The sequence below is a fragment of the Pelodiscus sinensis genome, chromosome 24 (genome assembly GCF_052426305.1).
Source record: "Pelodiscus sinensis isolate ZL-2025 chromosome 24, ASM5242630v1, whole genome shotgun sequence".
Classification (NCBI taxonomy): domain Eukaryota; kingdom Metazoa; phylum Chordata; order Testudines; family Trionychidae; genus Pelodiscus; species Pelodiscus sinensis.
The window spans coordinates 9,707,101-9,723,692 of NC_143075.1; the positions used below are offsets into that span (position 1 = coordinate 9,707,101).

Genomic DNA, 16,592 nt, shown 5'->3' on the forward strand with positions numbered 1-16,592 from the left:
CTCCTGGAGTGTAGACAGTGCTACACCAATCCACACCAGTGGAGGATCTGGCCCGGTGCTTAGCGTGATGTAGACAAGTTCTCGTGGCAGCAAGGAGAAGCCAGGGGAGACAGTCACTGTGCCTGGAAGGAAGGGTCTAAGCCAGCGGTTTTCAAACTTTTTTTTCTCATGACCCAGTTGAAGAAAATTGTTGGTGCTGCGACCCAACCCCATTTGACTAGAGTGTGGGCTGGGGGTGGGGCTGAGAGCTTTGGGGTGTAGGAAGGGGCTACAGCTTTAGGGTGGGATTCAAAGGCTGGGACAAGAGCGGTTCACCTCAAGTGGCTCCAGGTCAGGGGTGCTAAGGCACCATGCTGCCCCTGGAAGCAGCCAGCAGGTTCCCATGGGAATGGGAGCTGGTGCTCAGGGCAGGGGCAGTGCATGGAGCCCTCTCCCCCTAGGAGCCGGGTCTGCTGCTGACTGCTTCTGGGGTGCAGCACAGTCTGCAGGGCCAGGACAGGCAGCTCGCTGCCTTGGCACCCCCATGGGTCACCTGATCCCCCTGCACCACAAGACCCAGTGGCTGACATTCCACGGCCCAGTCCTGGGTCGCGCCCCTGCTCCAAAGCAATCCAACTCCAGCAGGGACAACAGAGGATTCATTCCTGTGTCTACCTTCTTTTCTTTGGAGCTTGTTCTAAAGCAGCCTCATGCCGGCCTGGGCTGCGCTGTCCGCCCCCTGCCTCTCCCCCTTCCCCCGCCCCTTGCATGGGAAATAATATCTGAACAGAGCACAAAGCTGCTGGCCAAAGCAGAACGCGGAGCAAGAAGATTTGTTCTGGGCAGCGTTCACCAGCACGACGAGGAACAGCACACCCCGGAGACAATTCAACCCAAACAGCAAGCGCCACGGCGCACGTACGTACAGGCAGAACACAACGAAGCAGCAGCATCTCACAGCCCAGGGCCTGAGGCTGTTTTCTCTGGGGTGTCTAAATCGGGGGTGGGTTTACTGCATTTTAGAGGAGATCAGAACAGCTGCAGTCTACTAGCTGCAGAACTCAATGAGCTGGATTCAGCAAATCCAACAGCCATTCATTTCAGTGGCGGGGAGAGGGAGAGAGTGAAAGACTCAGGCCATGTCCACACTACAAGATACAGTCAAATGTATGAAGATCAGGATTTTTAGCAACCGATTTTGGAAAGCCAAAGATGCACATCCCCACCGTGCACACGAATTCAGCGTGGTTCAACGCAGCATGTCCCCAGCAGGGTGGCTACGCCGTGGAGCAGCAACCCCAGAGGCCAGCAGCTGAGCCCTGCGGTGAACCATTTAACCAACAGAATTTTTATCGTTGACATGGTTAATATTTTTATGTTTAACATCCCTAGTAAAGGACTGCATGGACTCCTACTCTCCAGAGGAAGACTGCTCCTTCCCCGCCCCGCCGCCCCTACCATACGCTTTGCAAAAGCGCATGAGGCAGCCGAGAGACCAATGGGGAACGCTGCGAGCTGATCGTGGTAGCCACTGATGGGGAAACTTTCTGGGGCTCACCCGCCACTTGCAAAAAGATGTGGTCATGGAATGGGGGGGGGAGGGGAGTCACCGGGCCCTGCACCCCCGTCTGCAGGAAGACGTGACTCTCAGATGGCAGGCAGAACAGAAGGTTTATTCGTTGACAGGGACACAGCGTAGCACAAACTTGTTGTTAGGGCGGGAGCCAGAAGCCGTCAGTACAATCCAACCTGTGGAGAGGAGGGCCCAGGGCACATCCCTGCATCCCTCCGCCAGTGGAGAGAACTCACCCACCCAGCAACTCGTCCCCCAAGCCTGGAGACAGCTCCCTCCTTTGTTCAGATTCCCAGGCAAGGTGTCACCTGGTTGCTCCCCTCAACCAGGTTACAGGACAGCCTGAGATATTGCTGTGTATGTCCTAAGATGGGGCAGCCTCCCTCAGTTAGTGTCACACTCAACATTCCTGTCCCCAGCCGGGCACCGGTGCAGTGCCCAGGGAAACTGAGGCACACATACATACACATGGAGTTCCAACAGAACAGCACAGGTCAGTAGGAATCACCCACCTCATAAATTGAAGAGAGAGAAGACAATCCGCACCATGTCACAGACGTCCATTAAGTCGAGACAAGCCCAGTGCCAGCAGGAAGCTCCCAACTTTTGTGCTAGGCATAGTGGGTCCGGGGCCTTTTGGAACCCAGTAGCATGGAGGTGCAATAGTGACAGACGCCAAGGTGCTCGGTACCCTCAGATGGGGGCTGACGTGTTAATTCCACCAGCATTGTGGAATTATAATTGTAATCTGGTTTCTCCCAATTTTTTCTGAATGGAGCCTAAAGTCCTAACAACTGTGAGCCCCCCTACAAGATGGGAGTGAGTGTCACTCATGTGAGCCCCCACAAGTCAGGGGTATGTATCACTATTAGGCTTAGCCTTGCCACAAAGGGGGCAGGCTTCAAAACCTGGTGGGCATGGCACATCTCCTGTACCGGACCACACGCGGCATGCCAGCACCACACAAAGCCATTTCCCCCCTAACAAACTAGCTAGCTACTAAATGACACTAGCAATATTGGGATACGAGATACAGGCATTGGGAAAAGACTTGCAGAAGCCAGGACAGGGAGCCTCAACCACCATCCTGGGCAGAAGGACCTAAAGGAGACTGGAGCTGGATGCCCAGAGTGCACAAGACAGAAAAGGGCGCTCAGCCGCTCTGACCGGTATTGCTAAGGGTAAAAGCTCTCTGGGCACTGGAGCGCCCCAACACCTGCAGTGCAATGGGCATGTGCCGTTGCTCGAAGAAGAACGCGGCTTTCGGAGTTCCAGGTTGCTAGAAGGTGGAGCCAAAGGGGACAAATTCCTACAGGCTCCAGAAGTTTGGTATGAATGTTCCTTTAAGACATCCCATGTGGTTCTCATCAATGCAACCCGAGCCAGCAGTACCCGACATCAATCCAACCACATGAAAGGAACGAGCCTATCCACAAATTGGCCAGCGCGCAGCTGCGGAGATCAAAATGCCGATGCCATGAAACGACAATCCCAAATAAGTTGATCTACCGTTTTCGGTTTCATTGCCCATTCTACCCCTTTGCTTGTTAAAACAAAAAGCTGCTCGTTCAAATGTTGCAAAACAACTGCTGAGCTCACCCAAAGGCCTCGCATGGGCCAGGGAGGGAAAGCCCCCATCCCAGGTAAACGGGATGCACAGCCTTTCGGGCTTTCTAGCTCCACGTAACACTGACTCAGCATTCCAGATACACTTGCTGGGGACAGGGGCTTTATAAAGCAACAAGCAACACAAATATCTACTGCAGAGAGCCCTAATTAGAGGGATGATTCTTAGCCCCTGGGCAGCGCTTTCCTTCCACAGACCTCGCCGCACTTAGAACCATGCATCCCAAGGCGCTAAGATTCGGTGACTTGCTTAAGGTTGGGCAGCAGGTGGATGACAAGTGGAATATAAAACCCAAATCTCCCAAATCCCAGACCAAAGCTCCAGCCACGTTAACTTCCCCCACCAGAATGTCAGACAGCCCTAGACTAAGGATGTTAAATTTAGACTGATCAACTAATTGAATAGCCAATGTAATTTGCACCGACTATTTGATGAGCCAATAAGGGCGCCTCCACCTCTGAAATGTAGCAAGAGCCCTGCTGGCACTTGCTACATTTCAAAGACAGAAGTGCCGCAGGGAGCACGGCCAGCGGGGGACGCAAGCAGCCCCAGGCTCCCTGCTTTTGAAGAGCCCAGAGGGCTCTTGTACATTTCAAAAGCATAGCGCAGGAGCGGAAGTCCCCAGCTCACCCCAGGCTCCCGGCAGGGCTTCTGCTTTTGAAATGTAGCAAGAGCCCTGCTTTTGCTACATTTCAAAGGGAGAAGCGCCACCAGTTCCCTCCTGTGCCCCTGCCCCCTCTCCCCACGGAGACAGTGTTGGGGGGAACCGACCTTTAAGAAGGCTCCCCCCAATACTGAATCCTGCTCCCCCCCTTACTGCCTCTCTCTGATAGAGGCAGCAAGTGGGGGGGAGAGGGACGGAGATAAGCGACTAGTCAAGTCACTAGTCAACTAGATGATAAGCATTTCCTTATCGGATAGTCAACAAGTTGCTTACAATCCCTACTCTAGACCAGTGGTTTTCAGATTACGAGTCATAGGATACTAGGACTGGAAGGGACCTCGAGAGGTCATCGAGTCCAGTCCCCTGCCCTCATGGCAGGACCAAATACTGTCTAAACCATCCCTGATAGACATTTATCTAACCTACTCTTAAATATCTCCAGAGATGGGGATTCCACAACCTCCCTGGGCAATTTATTCCAGTGTTTAACCACCCTGACAGTTAGGAACTTTTTCCTAATGTCCAACCTAAACCTCCCTTGCTGCAGTTTAAGCCCGTTGCTTCTCGTTCTATCCTCAGAGGCCAAGATGAACAAGTTTTCTCCCTCCTCCTCATGACACCCTTTTAGATACCTGAAAACTGCTATCACGTGCCCCCTCAATCTTCTCTTTTCTAAACTAAAACCCAATTTCTTCAGCCTTCCCTCATAGGTCGTCTTCTCTAGACCTTTAATCATTCTCGTTGCTCTTCTCTGGACCCAGTACTGGATTGTCAGGCACTGGGTCTCAGGTGAGCAGTGGGGGGGGGGGCAAGGCAGCTACCTGCTTGTCCTGGCACCACAGACTGCGCTGCGCCGCAGAAGCACCCAGTAACAGGCCTGGCTCCTGGAGAGGAAGTGGGAGGGGAGGGGCAGAAGAGCGCATAGGGCTCCGAGCACTGCCCCTGTGCTGAGCACTAGCTCCGCATGCCCACTGGCTGGGAACCGGCTGCTTCTGGGGTGCAGCAAGGTCTGTGGTGCCAGGAGAGGCAGGAAGCTGCCTTAGCACCCCTGCTGCAGCACTAACTGGGAACCGCTCAAGGTAAGCCCCTCCTGCCCCAGTCCTCCCCCCCCCAAGCCAGAGTCCCCTCCTGCACCCTAAAGCTCTTCACCTTAGCCCCACCCTGAAGCCCACACTCCAGTCACACGATGTTGGGGCACGGCATCACGTTTTCTTCAAACTTTTTTTCTCATGACTCAGCTGAAGACTGCTGCCCTAGACTACCACAGCAGTGAGCGCTAAATGACCGCCAACACAGACCATCCAAAATACAGGCCAGCATCCCAGTCAGAACAGCCCCTGCCTACAACTCTGGAGAGCCCCTCTCCGCAGCGGGCCCCCTGCTGGAGCAGCCTCCTGCCCACAGTCGCCAGGGGGCTGATACAGTCCCATTATTAAGGGTGAGGCGTGACGGTTAACCAGCGAAACCGTCACACCCCTATTGAGTACACAGCACGCTGGGGTGGCTGAAAAGCACGCGACGCCGTGTCGGCCACGAGGAACGACCGCCAGATCTTCACAAGGCTGTGCCACTGTGCCCAAAGTCAAACCGCTTCCTGCTCAGGGCACGTGGAATGCCCCTCACCGCCGCCACATCTCTCTGAGGCACATTCGGCTCCGAGACCCGCCCAGCCCAGCCCAGCCAGATAGGGCGCATATGGGTTTGATAGAGCCTGCGCCCTGTCTCAGCACAAGACGGTTCTGCAGCCAGAAGGAAGACATGCACTTCATGCTGGAGGTGGCTACCCTTATTCGCCAAAGAACACACAGTTTGCTGCAACCGTCTCAGATGGCTTACAACCTAGGCAGATGGAGCTGCTCCATGCTCTCCACAGAATGCCCAGCTCCGAGTTCGTGGACCGATGGTCTTCTGCCAAGGGATGCTCAATCCCCCAGTGGGGATGTAACAGCATACTCAATTAACCGATAAGCTTATAGGTTAATGCTATCGACTACACGCATTTCCCTCTCCCCTTCTCTCTGCCAGTACATTTTTTAGCAGGCTGGCCAGCAGCTCGGCTCAGTCCTGGCTTACGCAGGGTCCGAGACCTATCCCCGTTTCAGCTCTGCACTTCAAGTGTGTTAAGAGCCAGGCAGGCGGGCAGGTCGCCTAGCTCAATTCTGGCTCACCCCGGATCTGGGAGCTCAGAGCCCCTTAGACAGAGATTGCTGCCATCTTGCACTTCTTCCTCTTTCTCAGAAGCAGCTGGTCCGTGAGGGGAGCTGCTTTTTAAACTGTCTCCCCTCGCGGACTAGCTCCAACCTGGCACCCCACCCTGCTGCCGGCCCCGCCCCCAGGGACTATAGACTAGTCGACTAACCAATACAATTTCATGAGGTTACTCGACTATTGAATTAACCGATGTTTAACACCCCAATCCCACAGCACGGGCAGTGTCTTGGAGAGCAAATCGCTGATGTTCAAGTTGTTTGTGGCCCTAGGGAAGAGAAGACGAAGCTGCTCAGGATAAGTAATCAATCCCAGTACTGAGTAATAACTAGGGATGTGAAAGGTTAACTGGTTAACCTCTAGGCATCACCCTACATGGCTAATGCTTACTGGTTCTGGTTAACCAGTACACCATGGGGGCTGGGGCTGCTCCAGACTCACAGGGGGCTCGCCGCGGACAGGGGCTGCTTTTGTCCGGGGCAGCCCCTGTCTGCCACAGGACTGGGCACCCCACAGGCAAGGGCTGCTCCGGTGGGGGGCTGGGAGCAGGCAATCAACCCCAGTGCAGGACTGGGAGGGGGCATCCTGAGGGTGGTGGACTGCTCTAGCTGGAGTGGTCCCCAGCCCAGAACCCACTTAGTTGGTTAATCAGTGAAATGTTAGGCTGACAACGTTTAACTGATTAACTGGGATTTTACATCCCTAGTAATAACAAGATTATCTGGGCATACAGGTTCAATGTAACATTTCACCAATTAACTGATTAAACAGGATTTTACATCCCTATTAGCACCATCTCGGAAACTGTACACAGCCCCATCTTGCACAACGGACTTTTCCTCTGGCACCTCCCAAACACACACACACACACACACACACACTCCCCCAAAGGGGAAAAGCGGGGGAAGAGCTAAGTCGATATCAGAGACACACACTCACCTTAAAACCCACAGGTGATGCCAAAACAAGCTGCTCTAAGAATGCTCTGCTCAGTTACTATGGTGAGGGGAGCCATCCTAAAAACCCTAGATGGGCTCTAGAATAAAACATACGGTTTCATCTCTGCATCTGGCAAGCTTATACCCGGCCCAGAAACCTGCCAGAGCAGAATCTCGCCAGAAGTAAAGCTTATGAGAACCATGCATCATGGCTGTTGCTTCAGAAGTGCCTAGAAACAGTCGTGTGCGAGTGGCATTCTGGATAGAAAGCGCAGCACAAGGTGCCCGGATCGTAATCTCTCCGAGAAGCTCAAATCTCATCTCTTACACAAACAGCCACGTGTTTCACTTTAGCTTGTAACTGATCCTGATTGCAAGAAGCAAATTAAGACAGCAGAGTCTCCTTTTAATTACAGCCACTTGTGGGGACAGGGGAATCAACCAACAGTGGTTAGAGATGTGCCGCTCAACACAGAACAGTAATTAACTTCGTATTACATTACAAAAGATATACACGGCATTCATTTTTTCACCAGTACTAGCGACCCACCTTCTACTGGCAGACACAGGAATGGGTCTTTTTTCACAGCTACTGCACAGAGAGGGATGAATCCTATTAACAATTAATACAGAGAAGAGACCTGAACACCTTGGGAGGTCTCCTGGCAGTTAATGGAATGCAGGCACTACTCAGAGTGTTTGTAAGATCGAACCCATATGCAGGGTATTAAAGGGATAATTTCTAACCTGAAATGATCTAAAAAACCCCACACATACAAGGATGTGTGTTAACAGTTATATCTAGCAGCATTAAAACTGAAGAGAGCTTTTAATGGCAAATTGCCTTCTTCAATTTTTGCATTTCTTTTCATCTGGACAAATAAAAGAGAACTAGTCAATTTCACTTTTGTTTACAGGCAGTGTGGCTGTTGCTGGGTTGATCCTAGGATATTAGAGAGACCAGGTGGATGAGGTAATCTGTTGATGTGAGAGACAAGCTTTGGAGCTTAACTATGTAAGCTTGAAAGCTTCTCTATTTTACCCCCAGAAGTCAGGCCAGTAAGAGATATTACCTCACCCATCCTGTCTCCTTTCAATAACAGGTATTACTAGTCAATTTCACCTTTGGATGTCACAAACTATCAGAGGGACGGATAATAAACAGCCCGGATGGGGTTTGTCAGGATTTGCCCCTGGTGGACCACCAGACACCACATTCACCCGTGTCTGTAGGTCTGGCTGCTCACATCTCCCGTTGGCCACAGCTTGAGCAGATGTATGAAGCATCTGGCAGCCCACCAGGGGCTAACCCTGGCAAACCCCATCCAGCCTGCAGGCTCTTCATTACCCATTCCAGCACTACCACGATGCTATTTTTGGATTGCCGTTCTGCAGGGGAATGTTTAGCGTTAAAAAACAAAAACTGTTTCCGCTGGACTTTTCAGAACCATTCTACTGGGTCTGAGTAGAAGGTTCATGGAAAGCTTCACGGGAAGTCCTTACAAGCCCAGCTTTTGGTTCAACTTCAATTCAGCAGAGAAGAAGACTGCCTTGTGCTTAACGCTCTGGCGTGAGACTCAGAGACCATAACCTCAATTCTATACCCTGCCACAGACTCCGTGTGTGACTGAGGGCAAGTCTCATAGACCCAGATTATCAGTTGTTTAGGAAGAGAACTCATTCCCAGGGTTTAGGAAGCTAACTCATGGCAAAATCCACAAAGGTTAGGTGCATAAATAGCTTGGAGAATCCGTTCCTGAACTTCTCTGGGCCTCCGCTCCACATCTGTAAGATGAGGATAACAATACTTTGGCGTGGGTGTTTTGTGGGGAGAAATTCAGTGATGTTCCTGAAGTGCAGTGAGAGGAAACTATGCAAGTATTAGGGATGGGAATGGTTAACCAGTAAGCATCACGGTTTATGGTTAATTGTGAGCTGGAGCAGTCATCTGCCTGCTGTGGGCAGGAGGCTGTTCCAGCCCTGAGGGACAAGCCATGGGCGGGAGGCACTCCAGCCTAGCCATATCAGCTTCCACCTGCAGCAGGGGGAGGAAGGCCGCACCAGCCCCTCAGCCCCATTTAATTGGTTAACCGGTTAACAATAAAGTTTAACTGATTAACCAGGATTTTACATCCCTAGCAATTACACAGGCAGACAGACATGCACTATTGCTTTTAATAGCTCTACCAGGAAGAATTCAACTGAGTACCAAGTCTCTCTACTTTCAAGCTATTTGGCTTTGCTTGTGCAGAAACAGAGAGATAGCCACTACCTGTCAGTCAGTGGGAGGAGACAAAGGTAAGACTCCACTGCTGATTAAAAACGTCTGATGACATTGCTTCGATAGGACAGCCATATGACCCTCTGGAAAGGAATGCTCTTAAATAACGTAAGTATGATTAGAATCATAGACTACTAGGACTGGAAGGGACCTCAAGAGGTCATTGAGTCCAGTCCCCTGCCCTCATGGCAGGACCAAATCCTGTCTAGACCATCCCCGAGGATTAGCAAAATTCCTCTACATCAGACAAAATTCCTGCCCATTCGACAAGTCCTCTAGGAAGCAGATGTTCCCTCGTTACAGTTCCCAGCAGAGATTACAGAAAAGCAATGGCTGAATGAAAATGCTGCCTCCTTTGAGAAAATAATGACCATGAGGAACATACATTAAGATTAAATCAGTCGTTCATGGCTGCATTTCTGGGACAACATGCTAAGTATGCCACTCTTGTGAATGTTTACATTAAAATTAAGCACAAACCATTAATTTTAATGTACCATAGTAATAACTGAGTTTTTGTTAATAGCAAAAAACTATTAAATACGCAACTTGGGAACCCAGCAGAAATTCTGTTTAGTGGCGCCAGTTTAACAAGTGCATTTACAGGCTTTGGAAAGAACAATACTTTGCATTTCCATACAAGGATCTGAGAATGTTTTACAAACATTCTTCCGGTAAAACTCACATGCCCCTGGGAGGAAGGTATTTTAATACCTCTTTTATAGATGGGAAAAATTGGGCACAGAAAATGCTGGGTGACTGCCACAAGGTCCTGTAGTAAACAAAGTTTTGTCTACACTCAAACTGTCACCCAGTTAATTAAACTGGTTTAGCTAAGCCAGCGCTACATGGACACCAGTTTACCCAAACTGGTTTAAAATCAAATCTCAAAGTCTAAAGGCAAATGCCTGCCCATGCAGAGCAGGTCGCAGAACTGGACATCCCCTCTCCTCAAAAAAAGGCATGATAAATGTGTCCTGGATCAAATTCTTCATGGCAATGCCACTGAATTGTTGGGTGACCTTGGGAAAGTCACTTCAACCCCCGTACTTCAGTTTCCCCATCTTTAAAATGGGAGTAGTAATACAGCCCTCTTTTGTAAAGAGCTTTGAGATCTACAGACTGAAAGGGCTAGACAAGGAGCAAGGTATTATTATTATAAATGGTCCGCACAAGAACAAGTGTTCCACCCTACAGTAGTTGTGATTGCAATAGGTGACCTTTCAGTTAGTATCAGTGCCATCCCAACAGGGAGCTAACAGACTTGCCAGCCCCCTTGGCAAGTTGGGAGGGGCTCCGTGCTCCTGGAAGGGGCAGGGCCTCAGGTGGAAGGGGTAGGGCTGGGACAGCCAGCCCTCAGTGCCGCCCAGACCGCCCTCCATCCCCAAGTAGCTCTCAGGGATGCCTGGAGCACACCGCATGGCCCTCCAGCTGGGATTTAAAGTGCTCGGGGCCCTTTTGAACGGCCAGGGAACTGCCCACTTGACTCCCCCCCCCCCCCATCAGAGGACTTGCACCCCAAGTACCTACCTCCAAGTGATTCTGGACTCCGAGCACAGGCTGGTCAGACAACGTCTTCATGACGCCACTGCAGAGCAAAAGATAATCAACAGTTATTAGCCACAGTCAGGGAACCCCAACCTTCAACGAATGGCTGAACGCAGGCTATCATCATCCACCTTCAGCTGGGTACCGGGGCTACAGCAAAACAAGGTACCCAGCCCATCATCAGCTTCTCTATCAAATGAATTGGCTTGGGACTGAGGTCCAAGAAATTCAATATCTAAAATGTAACCCAGGATCACATGCTACCTTTCCCTTCTATACACAGGAGCAGAAAGCAGGAGGAGCTGGCTGCAGGGAGGGAGGGAGCCAAAAATAAGGGTGCTCTCCCCCCACCTTCTCCTGCAAAGAAAGGGCTTTGCTTGTTTAGATGCAGGAGAAGCAGAGTCTCCTGGTTATTGATTATCTCAAAATTCAGGGGAATTTGAGGAACCGATAACTTTTACTAGCCTGGCTTAACCCTCCGCTGCATAAGCCTGACCCAAAACCCATTCAAAGCTAGAGCACCGAGCTAGGACTTCAGTTCCAATCCCCCCTCTGCCACAGACTTCCTGTTAGGAATGTAAAATCCCATTTAATTCGTGAACTGGTTAAACATTAAGTTAACCGGTTAACAGGGGTAGGCAGGGGAGTCACTCCAGAACGGCCCCCATGCGACGGACAAGGGCTACTCTGGCCCGGCTGCTTCCCATCCCACGCTCAGCTGCTGGACTGCCCCCGGGTAACAGTTAACCATTGCCTGGTAAGCATCACCCATTAAGGTTAACCGGTTACCTGTTCATGTCCCTACTGGCTGCTGCGGGCTGCGCAGACATACCCTTAGGGATAGATTTTTTAACATAGTTGGACGTCGACAAATGCTGTTGAAAATCCCAGTAAGTACCCGTGTGATCTTTAGACATGCCCACAGACAACCTGCCAACCTGAAGCATATTCTCACCAGCAACTTCACACCGCACCATAATAACTCGAACTCAGGAACCAATCCTTGCAACAAACCTCGGTGCCAACTCTGCCCACATATATACACCAGCCAGCAACACCATCACAGGACCTAACCAGATCAGCCATACTGTCACTGGTACATTCTCCTGCACATCTACTAATGTAATATATGCCGTCATGTGCCGACAATGCCCCACTGCTATATACATCGGCCAAACTGGACAGTCCCTACGTAAAAGAATCAATGGACACAAATCTGATATTAGGAATGGCAAAGTACAAAAACCTGTAGGGGAACACTTCAATCTTCCTGGACACACAATTGCAGATCTCAAGGTAGCCATCCTGCAGCCAAAAAACTTCAGGACCAGACTTCAAAGAGAAACTGCTGAGCTACAGTTCATCTTCAAGTTTGACACAATCAACTGGATTAAACAAAGACTGTGAATGTCTAGCTAACTACAAAAGCAGTTTCTGCTCTCTTGGAATTCACACCTCCAGATCAGCTACTAGAAGTGGGCCTCATCCTCCCTGATTGGATCCACCTCGTCATCTCCAGCCTGATCCTGGCCTGCATATTTATACCTGCATCTGGAAATTTCCACTACATGCATCTGACGAAGTGGGTCTTTGCCCACGAAAGCTTATGCTCCTACACTTCAGTTAGTCTATAAGGTGCCACAGGACTCCTCACCGCTTTTAGACACCCAAACACCTTTTAAAAATTGACCTTTGGTTTCTCTCTGCTCCACTTTTCCACTCTCTCACAAAGGTGCAAGGACAAAAGCATTCAACATTGTCAAGTGCTCAAATACTCCAGTTACAGAGGCCCAATGAATATTTTAGATAGACTGTCATTGACTTTAATGGGCTTTGGATCAGACATCAATACGGTGCACTGAAGTAAAATACATCTCTATACATATATTTTACCGTGAGACGGTCTGCCAGTCTGTTTGATCAAGAATTCCTCCTAAACAGTAAGAGCTAGGGCCACCAAATTTGGTTTGTAGCTTCCTCTTATCCTAACTTAATGCAAGGTCAGGGTTTGGTTGCGCCAGGAAAACAGGAAGTGCAGGGAATGGGACTGTTTTCCAGAACACAGAAAGTAAGGAGGGGCTGCTGTTCAGAGGGGTGCAATACTGTAGAGTGACCACTGGGGGGCAGTGAGCGTAGGGGAGAGCTATATGCAGAGTGACCAGTGGAGGCAGCTGCACCACCAGGGCTGGTGCTTATCATCTTACCTGCACCAGATCAGTTAAGTGAACCCCCTCCCCTGAACCTCTTCCCCCTGGCTGCAGTGCTGGGTCAGGGGTGGGAAAGAGAAAAGGCCCCTGCCTGCCAAGGGGGAGGGGGAGAGCCCTCCAACTTTCACTCTTGCATTCCCCCCGCCTCCTGCCCTACCCCCCCCATGCACATCTCCAAGGCCCTTTTCTGACTCATGACTCCCCTCCCCCGCCCCCCAAACCACCAGCCTCCTGCCCTGAAGGACCCGGGCAATGCCAGATAGGTCTTCTAGTTCATTTATATAATGTTTTCCTACCACTATATGCTGCTAATTTTGTCAGGCCCTTATTTAAAAAGCATTTAAGCACATGCACAATCTTAAACATGTGCTTATGTCCCCTGATTTCAAGGGCTCTTGATTATTGAACTGTATTGAATTGGGGGCCACATGACCAGGAGTCAAAGTTTTACAAAGACTTCTTAACAATTCACATTGGATGGAGTTTGCTGCTCCTAGCTACAGTAATTGTGCCATTAATAATAATGGCCTAATCTGATTATAGCCAAAGAACAATACTTAAGCAGCAGATGCAGACATGAACCTATGACTATCGTTTTAACAACAGATGACAATTGCATCTCTTATTTCAGTTATTCCTTCTCCATTCTGCTTTCATTGTCTGCCCAATAGAATGTCTCACCGAGAGTTAAAGAGAGACTCACACAAAGGGGAAGAAAAGAAAAGCAAAATAATGCAATCTCAGCTGTCAAACTGGATTATGTGGCATATCCAACATTCAAACGCTCCCCGCAAATATCAAATGGCCCCTTTCCCGTGTCTAAAGAAGTTTATCTGCCTTAGTCCTCTGCATCCTTCACAGATGAAAGGAAATGGTAAAATACAACACACTGCGTTTTTAACAGCTGTAAATTATTTTGCTTTCCATAGAAACCCCAATCCCAACTTTTCTCCTTGTTCTCTAGCCAGGCCTTGCTCAGCCACCATCCCATTTACACAGGAACCACCATGATGGATCACACCGGATCCATCCTTAGCTACTGAGATTTTCTCCTCACTGGTCATCCTGCTTTCCCCTTGCTCCCCCCCATGATGTCCGCACACAATCCTGCCAAAAGCCACTTTCCTTCCTCCTACAATGCTCTACTCACTTCACACTCTTCTCCGAGTCTCCTGCAGCGGGGATGCCACAGAAATTAGAAATGTTAAAATGCATTTATTTTTGTAAACATAATGGAAGAAAATTTCAGCAGTTACATGTTTACATGGGGGGGGGGGGGAGAGGAAGGGGAGGGAGGAAGCAGGTGGGAGCCGGTGCTCCCAAAGGTAGTTAGGAGGGTAAGACAGGGCTCCACAGGAGACGATACATGTTTGAAAGTCGGCTCCCTGTGCGTACTGGGTTCCACAGAGCTGCCTCCCACCCATCCCCTGCTTCCATGCTGCTGCCTCTGATACAGAGGCAGCAGCGTGGGGGGAGGGGAGAGGAGTTTGCATGTAACGGTGTACATGAGAACATATTCAACTCCTAGCAGAAATTCAGCCTAAGGTACCTTGACTCCAGCTATGCTATTCTTGTAGCAGGGTTTACATATCCTAGGTCAATTTTCTCAAGGTGAAACTGTTCTGGATGGTGCAGAAATCAACCTACATGGACCCACTCACTGGATCAGGGCCTCAGTCTGTCTCCATTGATTCAAATGGAATTACTCTGGATTTACACCAGTTTGAGATCAGAATCTGGATCTTTTTTTTTTATCCTCCAAGGGAAAGGTGTTGTCCTTCCTCCATCAATATCTACAGCTAGGGACTGAGGGAGGCGGGACCCAGGACAAAATATTCCTCCACCCCAAACTATGTGCCCTCCAGTTTCAATTTCTACCCCCCCACGTGATGTATTCCTGCTCTCCTTCCCCTCTGTATTCAAACACATCACTAATATTTACCATAAAGACAACGCATTATTTACCTTCATGATGCGTATGTTGTTTTTTTACCTCCCACTCCACTATGACAGAGAGCAAGTGTGAAAAATGAGGGCATTTTTATCCCCCTGAAGGAAGGGGTGATAGTCGAGTATATAACCCTGCAAATTCATGGACATCCGCGTTATATCCACAGGTATCTGCGCCCACAGCCATGGATGCGGATGCAGCTCATTTTTAGATACAGATTTTGTATCCGTGCAGGGCTCTCTATGTAAGATAATGCCCCTACTATCAGGGCATCTGGTCACCCTGCACCCAACCCTAGGATAGTACAGGTCACTTGTTTTCACACCACCAGTTCGGGAAGGTAACATTCCACATCCTAATGACATTAAAAAACCATACGCTGGGTACATAAGAACAATTTGCAACTCCTCTATCAGCTTCAGGTAGCAGGGAGACTATTTATTTCCCTCCCCCCCCCTTTCTCTCCCTTTCTATCCCCCTATTTATTTCAAAACTGGGGCTTTAGTAACTCCATTCATCTGAAGAAGCGGCTTGCACCCACAAAAGCTGGTGATGCCATCTACATGTTTTCTCTGTCTCCAAGGTGCCGCAAACTATTTGTTTGTTTGTTTGTTTTTTTAGCAGCAAATAGTCTAGCAGCACCTTGGAGGCGAACCAAGATGGCATCACCAGCTTTCGTGGGCACAGCCCACTTCTTCAGAGGCCTGGAGTATTAAAAGTCCAGATCCGAGCATAAGGAAGGGACGGAAGCTGTTCCAGTGACAGACCACGCGGCTACCCCCTGCAGCTTTCTTTAGGGTACCTACCTATATTTGGTCCCCCAGTACTGAAAGAAAACTAAGTACCGCGTGGGGGGCGAGCTCATGGCTGGCTTCCGAAAGCTCTCGCTTAGCGAGCTCGGCTTGCAGCCCAGGCTCGCGCGGCAGCGACACCTTCCCTCGCTCCGGATTGAAACGGGTTTGAGCCCCTCCCCCCTCCAGAGCGGCTCTTCCTCGCTGCCCCGGAGCCTCTTCCCACGCCCGACCCCGCGTGGGAACCGGCTCCCAGCCTCCGCCCTGGCGCAGGCCCCGAGCCGGGCGAGCTAATCAGCTGCCGCCTGTGCCGGGGGCCGCCCAGCCCGGAATTTCCTCCCCTCCAGCCCATCCCCCGGGTCGTTTCCTCCGCCGGAGCGCGCGGCCGCCCAGCCCGGGCTGGCTCCCAGCCGCGCGCCCCTTCCCCCGGGGCGTGCAGCCCGGCCCTCGGCAGGCAGCGCCAGGGGGAGCCACGTGGGCGCAGCCGGGAGAAGCGACCAGGGGCCTATGGGGGCGGGCGTCGCTCTGCAACTTTGGGCGAGCGCGAGGGGGTGGAGCCGCTACTTAGTTGCCAGCCGCGTTAGGGAGCGACGGAAAATTCCGCCGCTGGGAGAAAGCGTGGAACGACCATGGCCTGGCCTCCCCCGTCCTGTCGGGTTTCGGCATTTAAATAGGGTTAACCGGAGTTGAGCTTGCAAAAAAGAGGACGCTCCTGGGTCAGTATCTACCGACTCCCCTTGTGTTCTAGAGCTATTCCAGATGGGAACCCTAATGTAAAAATGCTTTTTTTCATCCCCGAGCTTCCTTGTTTTGTTTGCAAGGGGA

General features: G+C 50.6%; 1 protein-coding gene across 7 annotated transcripts in view; it reads right to left on the minus strand.

The window, feature by feature from the left end:
* PUSL1 (pseudouridine synthase like 1) overlaps positions 1-16,281 on the minus strand; it is an 85,289-nt gene extending 69,008 nt beyond the window's left edge. The window contains exons 1-2 of one of the 7 annotated variants that reach the window (XM_075906655.2): positions 15,822-16,281; positions 10,801-10,858 (exon numbers count right to left, since the gene is read on the minus strand). In XM_075906655.2, coding sequence (XP_075762770.1) covers positions 10,801-10,858; positions 15,822-15,841 — 78 coding nt within the window. In that variant the 5' untranslated portion in view covers positions 15,842-16,281. Of the gene's footprint in view, positions 1-10,800; positions 10,859-11,607; positions 12,181-15,782 lie in introns of those variants that run through there. The other 6 variants (XM_075906653.2, XM_075906654.2, XM_075906652.2 and 3 more) reach the window with 6 other exon arrangements.
* Positions 16,282-16,592: the final 311 nt, after the last annotated feature.